Raw genomic sequence first — 18,184 nt, 5'->3', positions numbered from 1 at the left:
GATCTGTACGATTTAAGTGTTCATAGCCATAGTGTATTAATTCAGAGAATTTTGAGCCTGACAGATGAACTATGGTACTTTAACAATTAAAATTATAGAGCCATTTGTGGAATGAATTCACCTATAATTTAAGTTAGTAATCCAAATGGTAGATTTTCCTTTGTGCTTTCTCTTCAATGTCCAAGCTTGTTAAAAATATCATTCCTGTGCCTGGAGTCAGCATTCAACTGTCCTAAAAGGCTTTCTCCAAACATAATTTATTTCCAAGCTATAGAGTGGGGGTTTTCTTAAAATTAGGAAAGTGACGATGAAACTACTGTGCACAGCCAATTTTAAAAGATTTGTACAGAAGAACCAATAGATAGTGACTAGATCAATAGAATTCACCAGAAAAACAGTGAGACCTGTTTGAGATTTTGGAAATTTTTAACCAGGGCACAAGGAGAAAGTTTAAAAACCACTTGGATTCATTAAGGTTTATTCTTTCAAAAAGTACTTTGGAATGCAAAACACAAAATAGTGAGGAAAGATAGATGCATTAATGACTGTGCACAGTACTCAAAGTGTGATTTAATCTGTATGCATTAAGAATGAACTTCGCTATGTAGTTTTCCCTTATTTAGTTCACTCCCCTGAAGTGTTCCTAAAAATGGTATGCTAAACAAAAGTTATTTGCCAATAAGAAAGTAATAAGGTGATTGATGTTCCTAATGGTTTTTATATGAAAATCATATTGGTTGCCTTGAACCAAACTGGCACAAAAGTCCACTTCCTCACTCTTCATATTCCCAATTTGGCTTTCATTAACAGGAAGATTGAGTTTAAGAGTCGTGAGATCTTGTTGCAGCTCTAAGACTTTGGTTAAACCGCACTTGGACTACTGTGTCCAGTTCTGGTCGCCCTATTATTGGAAAGATGTGGATGCTTTGGAGAGGGTTCAGCAGAGGTTTACCAGGATGCTGCCTAGACTGGAAGGCTTATCTTATGAAAAGAGGATGACTGAGCTCTGATGTTTTTCATTGGAGAAAAGGAGGAGGAGAGGGGACCTAATTGAGGTATACAAGATAATGAGAAGCATAGATAGAGTCGATAGCCAGAGACTATTTCCCAGGGCAGAAATGGCTAACACGAGGGGTCATAGTTTTAAGCTGGTTGGAGGAAAGTATAGAGGGGATGTCAGAGGCGGGTTCTTTACACATAGTTGAGAGAGCATGGAATGCATTGCCAGCAGCAGTTGTGGAAGCAAGGTCATTGGGGACATTTAAGAGACTGCTGGACATGCATATGGTCACAGAAATTTGAGGGTGCATACATGAGGATCAATGGTCAGCACAACATCGTGGGCTGAAGGGCCTGTTCTGTGCTGTACTGTTCTATGTTCTAATTTACTACATCTTTCAACTTACCTCTTGCTATTCTCCACTTACCTCTCCCAATCAACATTTTCCTCTCAACCTGATGCTTTCCTGTTCAAAATCTTTGAGAGCTACAGAGTGGGACTTTTTAAAAAAAGTTTATTTATTTGTAGGATATGGACAGATATGGGTGGCATGCATTTATTGTCCATCCCTAGTTGCCCTTGAGAAGGTGGTGATGAGCTGCTTTCCTGAACCACTACATTCCAGCTGTGAGTTGGCCCACAATGACATTAGGAAAGGAATTCAGGATTTTGATCCAGTGACAGTGAAGCAATGACAATATATTTCCAAGTCAGGACAGTGAGCGGCTTGAAGGTGGTGGTGTTCCCATATATCTGCTGTCCTTGTCCTTCCAGATGGAAGTGGTTGGGGGTTTGGAAGGTGCTATCTAAGGATCTTAGGTGAATTTCTGCAGTACATTTTGTAGATTGTACACACTGCTGCTACTGAGCATCGGTGGTGGAGGGAGTGGATACTTTTGGATGTAATGCCAATCGAGCAGGTTGCTTTGACCTGGATGGTGTCAAGCTGCTGAGCGTTGTTGGGGCTGCAGTCATCCAGGCAAGTGGGGAGTACTCCATCACACTCTGATTTTGTACCCTGTAGATCATGGGCAAGGTTTCGGGAGTCAGGAGGTGAGTTACTCTTCGCAGTTTTCTTAGCCTCTGACCAACTCTTGTAGCTACTGGTTATGTGGTGAGTCCGGTTGAATTTCTGGTAATGATAACCCCACGATGTTGATGGTGGATGATTCAGTAATGGTAATACCATTGAATGATTATATTGTCTTTACTGGTGATGGTCATAACCTGGTATTTGTGGCACCAATGTTACTTGCCACTTGTCAGCCCAAGCCAGGATATTGTCCAAACCTTGTTGCATTTGAACATGGACTGCTTCAGTATCTGAGGAGTGACAAATGGTGCTGAATATTGTACAAGCATTGATGAACGATCCCACTTCTGACCTTCCGACGGAGCAAAGGTCATTGATGAAGCATAGAGTCATAGAGATGTGCAGCATGGATGTTTGGGCCTGGGATCTAGGGAACTCTTGCAAAGATGTTCTGGAGTTAAGATGACTGACCTCCAGCAACCACAATCATCTTCCTATGTGTCAGATATGACTCCAGCTACCAGTGTGTTTGCCCCTGATACCCATTGATTCCAGTTTTGCCAAGACTCAGTGATGTCACACTCAGTTGAATGCAACCTTGATATCAAGGGCTGTCACTCACCTCACCTTTGCAATTCAGCTCTTTTGTCCATGTTTGAACCAAGGCTGAGATCAGGGGCCACGTGGCCCTGTCGAAACCCAGAATGGGAGTCACTGAGCAGATTATTGTTGAGCAGGTGCTGCATGAGAGCACTGTTGATGACACTTGGACACCTTTCATCGTTTTACTGATGATGGAGAGTAGACTGATAGGGCAGTAATTGGCCGGATTGCATTCCTCCTGTGAGATGAGAGATCGGAAGCAAACATGGGGATGATGGGAGCTACACATGGAAGAGTAAGCAAGGCAGTTGACAAGTAGGCGCGAGACAGCAAATAGAGAGAAACAATGAGTGGCAGGTTGGTGAGTGGTTTGCAGGCCACAAATGGCATGAGGATCATCTAAAAGTACTACTGGATTACATCTACCAAAACTTAAATTTCAAAAACCTGAATATTGTAGGATAAGCCAAAGACTAATGAATGAGAGCATTTATTATTTTAAAGTCAGCCTAGGGATGATGAAATAACTCACTTTATCACCAGATGAATAGAGAAAGGTTGAATTGTTCTCTGTTTAATAATTTAGACATGAGAAAAAAACATACTGAGGAGCCCCGAACATCATAGAACTGTTAAAAGTTAGAGGTAGTTGCATGGAAGGTAGATTTAGAAAAATTGGTGTGAATTGGTAATTGCAGATAGGAAACTTTGCCAATCAGAGAGGCATGCTCTTCTAGTTTTCTCACAAGTTGGTTGGATCAAACAAAGTGCAAAATTCAATATAGTAGTCCTGAGATTGAAGAATTGTTGGGGTGAAAACAGATCTGTGGTGCCAAAGAGAAATCAAGCTGCTTGGTGACATTTTATCAGAGGGAGATGAAAAAAAAATCAGAATTTAAATTCAAAAATGATATCAACTAAAAGACAAAATGAAGGATTATGGGTGGAAATTTTAAAGCTTAGTTGACAGCTTTGTTAAATTTATGGAAGGTATTAAAAGCTCTCCCTGTAAATACAAAAGAACTGAATTGACATTGATCTACTGAAGGAATAGATGCAGTTTTAGCATAGCATTTCATGAGGAATTAAAATTATGCTAACTCAAGTTATATGTAGCAAGGAATCTTCATTAATAGGGTCAGACAATAGCTAAATCGTCTAAGAGGTATGAGAGAATGTTCTGAGTTAAACTGAAGAGTCAAAAGTTGACTTTTGAACCCAGCATTGACACAATAATTTAAGGGGATGCTGGACAATCAGCTAATAAAGCTTCAGTAAGACATCATACACTGGTAACTTGTTTAGAAATGCATAATGAAAGCTGAGGTCTTGCAAAATACCTGGATGATATATTTTAAGCTGTTTCGTTAAGACTCTGGCAACTACCTAGATCATCCAACTCTACAAGTTGCAAGTGATCTAATGGACAATGAAAACTAAGAATGTGTTTACATTTATCCAAATTAAGTTTCATTTAATCCCACGGATCACTGCACAATCCCTTGTGGGACAAAGGATCATCTTTCTGTATTCTGATTGCAGAATGGTAATCACCACTAAGAATAATTTAAGGTTCCGAACAGAAAGTTGATCCACCTATTCCCACAAGGTACGCTTAAAATTAAACTAGTTCGAGTATATTCCAGTGATTACTCTTGAAGTTGTAATTTCTTTGTTATAACTTGAGAAAGCTTCTCAATCAGAGTTCCAAACATTACAGGACTACAGACCAAAAACTGAAAGCTGGAATTAGGCTGGTTGACTCACTTCTTTTGGTTAGTACAGACAGGATAGGCCAAGTGTTTTATTCCATGCTGTAAACATAGTCTGATTCTAGTTCAAATAGACATTCAAGTTAAGCTCCAAAGTGATGATTTATGCAGCTTCGGTTTATTTTTATTTCTTAACACAGTGTGTTTCTCTATTCTTTTCACATACTAGCCACTAGACCACAGGCTAATGCAAGTAGAGAAGCTAATTATGCATTTGCTGAAGCTTGCAAGTTGGGACAGCGTTCTTGACTTGAGTTCAAACATGCTAAATGATTTCTATTTTATGTTGACTTTGAGAAGGAGAAATGTATCTTTGGTGAGAGCTTTGCCAGTAGAGAACTGGTTTGGAATTTGGGATGAAAATGGAATGCAGAATGTATTTCAAACAAATTGCTTTTAAATACAATTACATTGTATTTTGCATAAATTGTTTTGTATTTCATATATAATTTATGTTGTAAACACTATAGAAGCAAAATATAATCACTTATGAATGTTTTTGCCATGGTAAATGTTTAGCACAATAGCTTTATACTGTGTAGAAATAAAATATAGGCTAAAGTAATCTGAACAAAATCCCAATGAAAAGAAACCGCAATTACTTTCAAAAGTACATATACATATAACATTCCAATCAAATATGGGCACGCATTCTGCAGTCCATAATTAAATCTTTTAAAAATATTAAGAAATTGTTTTTCTAGTCCTCTTAAATTTATTTTTAAAATGATTATGACAATATTTCTAACTTAAGTATCAATGAATTGCTGTGTGAGATTTCAAGAGGAATATTAAGTGTCATGGGTTGCCTATTGACCTGGGTTGCATTTATGATATTTTAGGGCTATGTAATAGCCCTGATACGGTAAACCAAGAGAAATAGTTTCCATTGACAAAAGAGCTTGACTAGAGGACAGAGATTTAATACAACTGACAAAAAGAACAGATGAAAATTTTTCTTCAATGCAGTAATTTACTGTGATGTGGAATCATTACATGCAAGAAAGTAGAACCAGATTCGATAGTAACAGTGAAAAGAAAGTAAAAGTATTTGTACATCAGTGGGAAAGAGTGGGGGAAGTGGGGCTAATTGTATATAACTTTTAAAGTAGCAGCACACCTGTGATGGAACTAATTGCATCTTTTAAGCTGTGACTTTGTTGCACGAGTAAAGTCTCTCAAATATGTAAAACAGGTGGACCAAATAGTTTTTTTAGTCCATTGATAAAGAGCCCATTTTTGCTAATTTACATTTTAAGTTTTATCAGACTGGTGCATTTATTTGAAATGTGCTTTCCTGTATTTGACATAGGTAGTGCTTCCAACCTTCATATTGGAAAAACGTTCATTACTGGAGATGTATGCTGATTTTATGTCCCATCCAGACCTCTTCATTGCTATCACAGATGGTGCTACCCCTGAAGAAAGGATGATCTGCTTTGTTGAGTATTACCTCACCTCATTCCATGAAGGCCGCAAAGGAGCCATTGCTAAGAAACCGTACAATCCAATTATTGGTGAAACATTTCACTGTTCATGGAATGTACCAAAAACCACATTAAACAATAAATCATCCAATACCTCATCACAGAGTTGTCAGCAAAAGACAAAATGTACTGATGGGACAGAAGGAAGAAGCCAATCAGACTATCATTTGAGATTTGTGGCAGAGCAGGTGTCCCACCATCCACCTGTTTCAGGATTTTATGTAGAGTGTGAAGAGAAAAACATGTGTGCAAATACACACGTATGGACGAAAAGCAAGTTTATGGGCATGTCTATTGGAGTTGTAATGATTGGAGAAGGTAAGGATGTAATTGCTTCTGACTTGAAAAATGAAAGAAATTGGTTGCAATGTAAATGTCGTCATGTTAAAGCTAATATACACAGGACTGAGAACAGACCAACTATTTGCGTTTGATTATGAAATCGGAAATTTACCATTATTGGGTTCTGATTTTTTTAAGTTAAAAATCACACCACACCAGGTTATAGTCCAACAGGTTTAATTGGAAGCACACTAGCTTTCGGAGCAACGCTCCTTCATCAGATGATTGTGGAGGGCTCGATCGTAACACGAATTTATAGCAAAAATTTGCAGTGTGATGTAACTGAAATTATACATTGAAAAATTGATTGTCTGTTAAACCTTTCATCTGTTAGAATACAGAAACTATCACTGCATTTAAACAAAACCAACTAAAAATCTGACAGACGTCAAGTTTGAAATGTTATGTTACCCAAGTCACAAATTTATAACTGACCTGAAGAGATGTACAACTTAATGTTTCAGAGTTGTATAGATTTAATTTACTGTGAATATATTTTGTATCTGAGATATTCAGTTCCTGGTCAGCATAGATAAGCACTTTTCTGATTTATTGGTAGTTATCACTTTAGTGTTATAGATTAATGGATTACACGACAATTTTGGTGGATCAAATTCTATGGTATGCTTCTGGATTTATGTTGTCCTGACATTAACAATGCAGATATTGTCAATTCCTTCATTTAAACCTTCAGTTCTCATATGAGGAAGTCAATAATGACAATTCTCCTGTATCATATCACATCATTTATCTTCACATTTTCAAACTGTATGAAAACTATTAAGTTTCATACATTTGCAATAGATAATAATTGACTTGGGAGGTCATAGTTTCATTTCAGACTTTATTTTGTTTTAACCCACTTGAATGTTTGCTCGTATGGTTTGTGATTTCTGTTTTTTATTACTTGTAACTTGCCTTGCTTTATCTAAAACAGGTTTATTTTATATTGTGTTTTCTTAAAACTGACTAAAGGTCTCCGGTATTGTATCTCTGTAGGCTTTCAAGGTGAATCTCCATTGTCTTGTATATATCTGCTTAATATAAATGTCAATGTTTCAGATAGTGTTAGAATTTTGATTGAGTCAAATGAGCTTTGCATTTTCAAGTTTATTAGAAATAGTTTTCATTTTCATATCCTTCATTTCAGCATCCTTTACATTCTGTAGGATCAGCCAAGTTGTCATTGAGAAAAATCATAAGGACCCAATCTTTTTAAGATGTGTTTGTATATTATCCAGATGACTGTGCAATGTAAATGATCCTCCCTAAGATGGTGTTCAGTTCTATTAACTACTGTTCAACAGAACTATTTCTACCATTGCTGTTTGGAGTTTTCATATTATGTAAATTCTTGAAGAAAACAAGAAATATTGCACTTTCACCTATTTAGTTTGCAAAAAATGTAATTTGTAAAGCAGTAATCATTTTTGAGATTTGAGCACTCTGAATTTCATAGTGACTGTTGAGGTGCAGGAATTTTATCTTTTGTTAACATTTACTGTACTCTGATTTGTCAGTTGTACCTGAAGTTAGCTGCAACACAGCAAACTACAGATGTAAAGATCAGGAAAGGATTTATAAAAACAGCCATGCGTTAACTTTTTAATGTTACAGAGGAGCTGAATTTCCTCCACATTACTTTAGCATTGTGAGATTAGGATTGATTGTGTTTCACTTTTGGTGTGAGATGGTGCCACTTGCTTTTATAATGTATTGTTTGAGGCAAGTTCCTATCAGGACCTCTTTTTGCATACTCTAGGCTACATTAGGTCTCAAATCTTTTAGTTTATGTTTGCTAAAATGCTTTCTACCAGTTTCTGATTTTATATATATAACAATTAATTCAACTGCTAAGGCATTGTTCTCAGTGTGATTATGTCCTGAAGATTAAATACTGGGGTTCTAGAACATTCTTAGGCATTATGTCACTACTTCCCAGTTTTGCAGAGGCATTTCTTTCTCATTATTCCTGTAACCTGTAAGAGGGCAAGTGGAGTTGAAACTGGCTCAATAAACAAATTAAATCCAAAACGGACAATATGTGCAGAGATTTTACAAACCTCTTTAGAATGTGTACATCGCACTGGCAAGCAAACCTATTTTTGCCTTTCAGGTGCAACTTTAGCTCAAGGAGAACAATTCCCCTGAGGACAGAAATTCAGTGTTACTAATTGTGAAATGATACATATTATGAACCGCCACTCTGTCAATGGTACAGTAGCTTGCTAACGCACCAAAGGTCATCATAAAGGTTGTCTGTAGTCAGTATTGCCCTAGGGCCTAGCAAATCTTACTGGTATTTGGTAGAGTTAATTTCAATTGATAATTGATTTGGGCAGCCTGGATTTAGAAGTATTATGCATAACCTATTATTATAATAGGTTTATTGGAATGCTGTCTGACCTGAGATGACGGCTGATGGGCTGCAAAGTGTTTATCCATAACAAAGCCCAAAGTGAGAATGGGACTGCATCTCTTTTCTGAGAGCAAAGTGCAGGCTGAGGTGTTCTCGAGTGAGGAACAAACATGGCAGTTGTATTTAAGTTTTTATAAATGTAATTGTAAACAAAATAGGGTAAAAGCATTAGCACACCGAAGAAATTTTAAAGGCAAATAGATGCAAGTAACTTGTGAAGCTTTGCAATTTTGGTTCCCTGCACAACATAATATTGAAAATGACTTATTTCAGTATAAACACATAGAGGAGAATATCCTTATACGTATATGCAAGAATCATGGTTATATAATCCAGCTGTCAGGAACCAGTTACTTAGTTTTAGTTGCATTTAATGCACATCTGCACTCTATAACACTGACCATATATAGCAGTGGTAAAATCTTGTGCTGTTGATTAAATTGTCCATATTTTCAAAACTTCCAGTAACTGTACGGCCATCCCTAATTTGTGCTATTAGAATTTAATCCTCCACCGGAAATAATTTTTCTTATTAATTACCTCTAAAGATCGGCTGTTTGTAGATACAAATATGTCGATATTAAATGGACTTGGTTTTGTTTTAAAATCCAAAAGAACCGTGGATGCTGGAGAACTGACACAAAAACAGAAATTGCTGGAAAATTTCAAGAGGTCTGGCAGCATCTGTGGAGCGAAATCAGAGTTAACGTTTTGGGTCCAGGGACCCATCAGAACTCAGGTTTTATATAACAGGTTCTATTTTACATGGAAAAACAAAGTGCAAATCTGGTTTCTTGCCTCGTGTAGAACTAGGATTTCCAAACAGCGATTAACTTATTTAATTTTATTCTACTACAAATTTTAGTCAAGAAACTTTCATGAAACGAGAGTTCTGATGTGTTACATTTTGAGCCACATATATTTCCACTTTAAAAGTTGTCTTAAACATCATCTGCAGTCATGCATCTGAAATAATTATACCAAATTTGTCTTGACTTAGCTTGGAGTCAAGAATGATCTTCTAATTTGGATGACTTATTCTAATTATATATACTTAGCCTCCATCTAAAACCCCTGTCCCACTAAGTGATACACCAGGCTAAACCCTATCGTATGTGGCAGCTGCCAGAATGAGTATTTACCCATGAGATTATCTTCCATTCTTCTTTATAGTTTCCTCCATGTACTGAGGATCACTTGATTCAGGCCTTCTATTCCCAATTCTTTGAAGGGTTTTAAGATCCATATATCCACCTAAATGTGTATCTGTTTACAATTTCTTTGTTCTACTCCCTCTGGTTAAGAGCTACAAAGTAGCCTAGGGAGGTGCCTTTATATGGCGCAAGAAGGGAAGATCACATGATGTCAAAACTATCTTAAAGGGCCCTTGTGATTTTCCCTGTTGACAACCTGGGCTGATCCTGTGGTATGGTGGATGCATCTTTTTGAAGAATGAAGAATGCTATGCAAGGTAGGGAATTGCTTATCCTTTAATTGAGTCATTATCTGTTAATGTGTGTTTTGAATTTTCTTCTCTTAAGGTAGTGACTGATACTGGTTCCATGGAAACAGCTTGTATGGTGCTTGAGTTTAGTTTTAAGCTTAGGTCAGGAGTGCAATGATGATATCTGAATTAGATCTGGGCCTTTCCTTAATCAAGATCCAAATAATCACATCTTCCCTTGAGAGGTTAGGAGGACAAATCATGATTGACTGACTTTCTTTTTAACCCTAATGCAAAAACACTCTACGTTGCACCTTGCATTGAATTTGCCTTAAACACTGAGACCTGGCAACAAATTAAGCCAGAGGATGAATCTGGGGCTATCCTATATGAATGTGTGCACCATGCAATGCATTAACTCTCCTGAGAAACATGAGGAGAACAATTTATTCAATAATTTAAATTGAGACTGAAACTAGATACTCCAGTCACTTCTATGACACCTGATGTTTTTTTTAAATACCACATTGGAAAATATGAAGAAATATTGTATTTTGAATTCTCCTGTGTGGTAATATTAGTAGTCCTTAATCCCAATATAGAGAAATTTGGGCATTTTGAAATAGTTTCCCTGTTTTCTAAATGAATATGTAAGCCAATGTTCATGCATTTTTATAGGCATTTTTCTTCAAATTTAGAATATACAAGTTAATTTGTAACAATTTGCTAGTTCAATGTGTTGAGCTTTTATTTAAGGCTGCGACTATTGACTGAATTTAATTGTCTGGTATGTTTTCAAACAGTGTGTTGCAGTAGTTTCTTACAAGTATGCAAATGACAACATAATAAGTGAATGGTTTTTATGCCATTTAGGTCTTCTATGCCTCTTGGAACATGGCGAGGAGTACACATTTACTCTTCCTTGTGCATATGCTCGTTCCATTTTGACTGTTCCTTGGGTAGAACTTGGAGGAAAAGTTAATGTCAACTGTGCAAAGACTGGTTACTCTGCAGCTATTACTTTCCACACAAAACCATTTTATGGTGGAAAACTTCACAGGTACACTTATTCCTAATTATATGCACCAATGATCTGCGGTGGCATGGTTAATAGAAATGCACAGAATTTTAACACTTTCTTGTAAGTGTAAAAAAAAATTGCAAAATGTGTAAAGAAAAGCAAATGAAAGCCATTAAACTATGAATTATGAATCATCTATAATTGAGGAATGCTTAAGGATAGCCATTCAATTCTTTTCAGTCTATCACTGAAAGATCAAAGTGATGAATATAAAATGTTTTGCTTTTAATTTGTTTAATGTTCTGTAATCATTTCAAGATAATATTACAGTACCAGAAATAGTTTGCATTTAACTTAAAATAGCATTCCAATGTGATATATGGGGTTTGAAACAAAGACCAAAATATAATGGGAAGTGACAGAATGCTTGGTTGAATGTGCGTTTGAATTAAAACAAAGCTAAATTGAGCTAGAGAAAAGAGTTTCATGTGGGAACATGCAAAAACAAATTGCTGGAGAAATTCAGCAGGTCTGGCAACATCAGTGAAGAGGAAACTGTATTAATGTTTTGATACTGATTGAAGCTGGGAAAAGATGGTATTTATGCAGGTGACTGGAGATAGGAACGGGAAAGGAGTCCAGAGAGAGGAAAAAAAACAGGCAGACAAAGGGATTGTTGATAGTACACCTGGGCAGAAAAGAAACTATGTGGCGTTAATGGGGACAATGAGTAAATGAAAGAGGAGTTGAAGTGCAGACTAGACTGGGTGATCACTTTGCAGAGCACCTACATTCTGTCAAAAAATGACCGAGTTTCCAAATGCCTGTCCGTTCAACACATTGCTGTGTTCCCATGCCAATATTTCCATTTCAGTATTGCTGCTGTACTCCAGCAAAGCTCAACGCAGGCTGGAAGAACAACTCCTAATTTTCCACTTGGAGATTTTTAAAGCCTTCAGGATTCATATTAAACTTAATAATTTTAGAGCACGAACATCTCCCTATGCTTCCTACCCACCCTCATCTGCCTGGTCCTGTCATGTTTTCAGTAGAGGCAACCCATTTTCACCTACTCATAGCTCTACTATCACTTAGGTGGCTTCTCTTCTTTCCAGGCTTTCTATTAACAATCCGTTTGTCTACTCATTCTTTTTCTGTTTTTCTCTGTCTCTGGGCTTCCTCTCCATCTATCCGCTCACTCCTCCATTTTTGCCCCCATACCCTCACCATCATCAGCATAAATGCCACATTTTCATAGCTACTATTAGTTCTGAAGAAGGGTCACCGGACTCAAACCACGAATACTGTTTTCTTTTCACAAATGCTACCAGACCTGCTGAGTTTCCCCAGAAATTTCTGTTTTGCTTGTTTCACGTCAACAGTTCTTTGTTTTATTTCATTTTAGTTTCACAGGGGAGTTTGTCTTGTGTATCCTTTTTATGCTTTGTCTGACTCTCCATCTCTTTTCGTCATTTGAGGAATACTGACTTTGTTTTCCCTACATTTCCCCCATTGTGGGCATTTACCATTACTTGGCCCATAATATCTTCTCTTTTAAAAACTAGCTATTTTTCATTTATGATGTGGAGGTGCCGGTATTGGACTCAGGTGGGCAAAGTCAGAAGTATCACGACACCAGGTTATAGTCCAGTAGGCTTATTTGAAATCACACAAGCGTTCAGAGTGCAGACCCTCGTCAGGTGCAGGGTCTGCACTCCGAAAGCTGCTGTGATTTCAAATAAACCTGTTGGCCTATAAGCTGGAGTCGTATTCTTCATTTAGTTTTGCCCGGCAGTCTGCAATTCTGTTTACTTGGATCAGATCTGTTCCCACTCAATTGTAATTGGCTCTTGACCAATTATTTCAGTCTTTTATCCGGATTATAACTTGTTCTATTCCATACCCATGCTAAATCACATGATCACTATCCCTAACTAGCCATTGGAAGTAGATCAAGCTTGGCCAAAAACCTAGTGATCTCGATGTTTCTGTTAAACATACATCAGAACATCTTTTATCCAAGAATACTAATATCTACATTTTTTTGACATTTTTTGAGCCAGGTCTCTGACTTCATCCTGACATAACATTCCCTCTTGATTCTTTGCAACTGCAGATAATTAACCATATTTACCATATTCTGCATGCTTACTTTCATGCACTGTATCCCAAATTTAGATCTTACTTTATTTCCTCTTATTCTAACTACGCATAGCCTGACTTTGTTTGTTTGTTTCTTACTCTTGCATTATTTTAACCCCCCATTTCATGTGCTGTTTAGTTTTCCTCTCTAATGTTACACCCAAGTTACCATCCTTTAGCAGTATTGTTAAAACCCTTCACAAAGGTGCTAGGACATTGCCCTGCAAATACATTGGTTCTGGCTGAGTTCAGGAAAACCCATCTGAGCAGTATTAATTCTACTTTCCAATGCCCTAGAAACCTATAGCCGCCGCCTTTAAAATTCTAGTTACAGGTGCACATTCCTGCTCAGGTTGGAGAAGGATGGGTGATTCTAGACTGCACTTTTCATAACAAAGAATAATAATGGTTTGAATAAGGGTGAATAATGGTTTGAGGGAAAAGAGAATTATTAACTACACCATGCAGTATCTACTATCAGGAGTTAGAATGGTTGAGTTGGGGAGAGTCAATATATTGTCAGCTGTTGGTTTCCTGAAAGACATGAGCTGCAAGAGGATGGGAAAGGTAAAAAGAGAAATTGCAAAATTACAGGGAATCAGGAGTATCATGATTGAGGAGTTGGACCAGATTATGTGGGAAAGGAGATAAAAGTTAAGATAAAGGCAGTCTGTCTAAATTTTGAAGCTCCACTTGAGGGAGATGAAGATAACGGTGGGTGAAGATGATGACACTCATTCTTGCTCCAAGCCATTGTGATTGAGAGTATTAATAGCATAAGAAGAAACTAGAACTGTAGTTCTTTTTAGTTTAATCATTTCTACATCTCACAAAAATGTGTAACTTCTTCTTTTCAGGGTGACAGCTGAAGTAAAACACAATGCGACAAACACTGTTGTGTGCAGAGTACAGGGTGAATGGAATGGTCTGCTCGAATTTACTTACAACAATGGAAACAGTAGAACTGTAGATGTAACTAAACTTACTGTCACTAAAAAGCGAGTGCGACCAATTGAAAAACAAGGCCCTTTTGAATCTAGGTAAGGAAATCAATAAAGGAATATTACTCAACCTCAAATGTTAACTCTTCCTCTTCACCTGCTATCTTACCTACTTGATTTTTCCAATATTATTGTTTTATTTCAGATTTCCAACATCCAGAATTCTCTTTACTTTTGCAGTAAGAAAACTAATAATGGGCGATTTGATTTATTGTTGTCACATGTACCCATGTACAGTGAATAGTTTTGCTTATACTGAAGCACAGTACAGAGGAACCGCGATTGTCCGAATTTTGGATGATCTGGCGAGATTGCAAGGTCCTGATGTTTAGCGAAACAAGGTTATCCGGCATTCAATTAACCAAACAAAATATTCCCCACCCATGTATTTCAGATAATCAAGGTTCCTCTGACATGGTATCGTCACTTCTGGTACTACACTAATGTTTAATTGAAATATTGACTAGTCCCTGCTTTAGCCACAAGTAGAAGTGGGGACGTTCACCAATGATTGCAATATTCAGCACCATTTGTGACTCTATCATCCAAAATCAGATATGCCATGCTCTTATTGAATGGCAAGTTCAGTGAGCTCCTGATCCAATTTCTTATTTTCTTATAATCTGGAGAATTTATTCTGGGAGGAACTAAACAAAGCTGACCACTGTGCACAACTGTAGTCTTCATATAAAAGGATTGATGTGTTTGCCTTGGAGACCATGCAGCAATGATTCAATGGATTAGCTTCTAGGATGAGACAACTCAGTCTGCTGAGTGATGAGAGATGATCTCATTGAAATATACAAGATTCTGGAGGGAGTTAAGTGGTAAACACTAGGGTATAGACCCAGGACAAAGGGTCTGCCATTTAGAACCGAAGTGAGGAGGTATTTCATCGCTCAAAGTGTTGTGAATCTACAGTGGTTTCCCCCTGCTGCATTGTTGGCTCGAATGTCTATCTTTGGTCCCTGTTTATTGTTTAGAAGTTGTCCCTTAGCAACACAACCTAAAAACACAGCACTTGTATCCACATGTAACTTGACTAATTCAGCCCCACCTAACCACTTCTCCACATCTCTTAAACAATGGTATTGTTTGTTCAGTACTGGATCAGCAGAAAATTCCTACAATTAGATATCGGATACAGTAAAACCATTATCTTTGATTCTAACTACAAGTTCTGTTTCTTAGCTTTCATCTCCATTCCCTTCAGTAACTGTTTAATGTTGTAGCAGGCTGTTTGCAACCATGTTATTAAATTTGACTCTGAGAAGCTTCAAATCACATTATCTGGTCTATTCCTAAGACTGCTTGCTTCTACTTCTGGAACATTGCTAACTTTTCCCTATCTCAGTTCATCTTTCTTTGGTGAAATCCACATCCTTGTCTTTTTTACCTCTGACTTATAGAATCAGTTATGCAGCATAGATTGGTTCAACTAGTCCGTGTCAACCAGATATCCTAAACTGATATAGCCTCATTTGCTAGCATTTGGCTGATATCCCACTATGTACCCATCCGAATGCCTTTAATTGTTGTAATTGAACTGACCATAGGCTGCTTGTTCCATACACATACCACCCTCTGTGTGAAAAAGTTGCCCCTCCGGTCTCTCTGAAATCTTTCCCCCTCACCTTAAATATATGCTCTTGAGCTTTGAACTTGACTATTCCATAGTATAGGAGAAAGTGAGGACTGCAGAGAGCTTATGCTCGAAACATCGACTCTCCTGCTTCTCAGATGCTGCCTGACCAGCTGTGCTCTTCCAGCACCACACTCTTTGACTATTCCATTTTACACTTGCGCAGCTTCCCACATTCTGCCCCTGGAATCAACTTCACTTGTGTGAATTGGCTCCAAACCTTAATTACCTTTCATCCTTGTGCTCATTGATTTGCACTGACTCCTGGACAATACCTTGATTTTAAATTCCTCCATGCATCTTCAAATCCTTCTGTTGTTAAAGACTCCCACTAAATCTCTATAATCTTGTCTAGTTCAACAACCCTCAAGTACCATCTTCTTGACATCCTGCTGAAGGACTGGTCCTTGACAGGAATGAGAGTCAGACCTTTGGGAGAGAGGGTAGTGTTGTGAGTTGGGTGGAGGTCAGAATGAGAGTCAGGCATGCTATTGGTAGAGGGAGGAGTGAGTGTGGGGTTGGGTGGGTGAATAAGAATGTGGATGAGAAGGTAGGTGGGTTAAAGTGAAATTGTGGAGGTGGCATGGGGGTTGTTAGCACGGCTATGGGAGGTGCTGAGTGTGTGCATAAAAGGGAGGCAGGAGATTGGATGAATAAGTGAAGGAATCACTGGGGGTGTCGGTTAGTGAGAGGATGTGAAAGTAGGAGGATGAATGAGGGAATACAAAAGGGGGAGGGTGTGAGTGATTGCCCACACACCTGATAATATCAAATATCAATGTACATGCAAATGTAAACACCCACGAAAACCTATCCACAAAGTATCAACCTGCGACAAACCTTATTTTTGTATGAAAATTCCATTGTTGCAAGCTCAGTATGTCTTAATAGAGGTCAATGTTAGTTCAGCCTGACTCCTAAATTCCATTCTGTCCCCTACCTCTTCCCTGGTTGTCAGGACTCCGGGCTAGTCTTACACTCCCTCTACTTTCTTCCTCAGGTGAAAAGGCCAAAAAGAAGTCAGTTCTGATGCTTAGCTTTTTTTTAATGCTTTTTAAATAATTATTCAATTAAATTATCAGTTTATTGCTCAGGAATTGTTTCTTTCCTGGAATTCAAGTTTACTGTTGTGGCCAACATTACCTTTCTGAAATTTGCTCATCTGTTCGTTGTGCGAGGGTAAAATTAAATATGATTGCCCCCACGTGGAAAAAGGTGGCTAAGCCCAATCTACAAGATGCTTTGCATTAACTGGCAACCGCACCTTCAAACTGTGACCTCTGCCATCTAACAGTGCAAAACAACAGCTACATGGGGAAACCGCCATTTCCAAGTTAAACTTCAACCATGTTTTTGAATAGAATAGTCATTTATTGTCACTTCTATGTTTTACAAAAAAAAAGTCTTTAAATTGCCATATAACAGCACCTTTATTAATAGACAGTCTTATTAAGAGGAAAAAAAAAATACAAAAACCATCTTGGTTCAATTCCTAACTCCTGGGTTCAGGATGAGACAGTACAAGCTGCAAGACTGCCATGTTGGGCCACTGGAACGCTGAAACTTGGAATATATTGCCATTCCTTAACTGTCATTGGGTCAAAATCCTAATCCCTTCCTAATGATGCAAAGGGTATACCTGCACCATGTACACTTAAGTGAGCCACCTCCTCAAGTGTAATTAAGGCAATGAGCAGTGCTATATCTCATGAATTTTATTTTAAAAAAGTTACATTCCCACAGTGAAGCTGTTTATTCAGCAGCCACGGCCAGAGGTGATATCATCAAGGAGCTAGGATTCCTATTAAAAAACTGGAAAACTGTGCTCCAGAGAAGAGGAATAGTCCCTTGGAATTATGGGGATAGGATAAAGTAATCTATGATCTTCTGTCTCAGAGACATCAGTGTCATCATTAAATCAATGCTGACTAGACTTGGTCACATTCTTTTCTTAAATGAAAATGCTGGGGGTCACTTTTAAGAAGTATTTTGACCCTTTCTGGCGGGTTCCCAGGTTGCTGTGCCTGTATACACTACCCCCCACCCATGACAGCAAATAGCTGTTTCTTTCACATACTACTACTCCCCCAAAAAGCAGAACACAAACCCAACACATTTTATTCATCCTGTTTCTTCCAATCATCAAATTCATGGAAGTAATTGTTGGTAAGCTACCCAGTGTTTTCAGTTTGGATTCCACCAGAGTACTGTGTTCAAGTTTTGTTAGTCTTAGTCCAAGCATGGATGTCGCCTGAATTTCATAAGTGGGTTATGGCAC

At 37.8% G+C, this 18,184-nt stretch overlaps 1 protein-coding gene across 2 annotated transcripts in view; it reads left to right on the top strand.

Moving 5' to 3' along the window:
- Positions 1-18,184, top strand: part of osbpl11 (oxysterol binding protein-like 11) — an 83,115-nt gene that overhangs the window by 58,346 nt on the left and 6,585 nt on the right. For both annotated transcript variants that reach the window (XM_043693971.2, XM_043693973.2), the window contains 3 exons: positions 5,721-6,213; positions 10,974-11,160; positions 14,121-14,303. In XM_043693971.2, the coding sequence (XP_043549906.2) occupies positions 5,721-6,213; positions 10,974-11,160; positions 14,121-14,303 (863 nt within the window). The remainder of the gene's footprint in view (positions 1-5,720; positions 6,214-10,973; positions 11,161-14,120; positions 14,304-18,184) is intronic.

This window comes from Chiloscyllium plagiosum, unplaced genomic scaffold (assembly GCF_037043375.1).
Source record: "Chiloscyllium plagiosum isolate Xiang-an unplaced genomic scaffold, Cpla_swu_hap1 HiC_scaffold_7, whole genome shotgun sequence".
Lineage (NCBI taxonomy): Eukaryota > Metazoa > Chordata > Chondrichthyes > Orectolobiformes > Hemiscylliidae > Chiloscyllium > Chiloscyllium plagiosum.
This window is presented reverse-complemented; position numbering and strand designations above follow the sequence as displayed.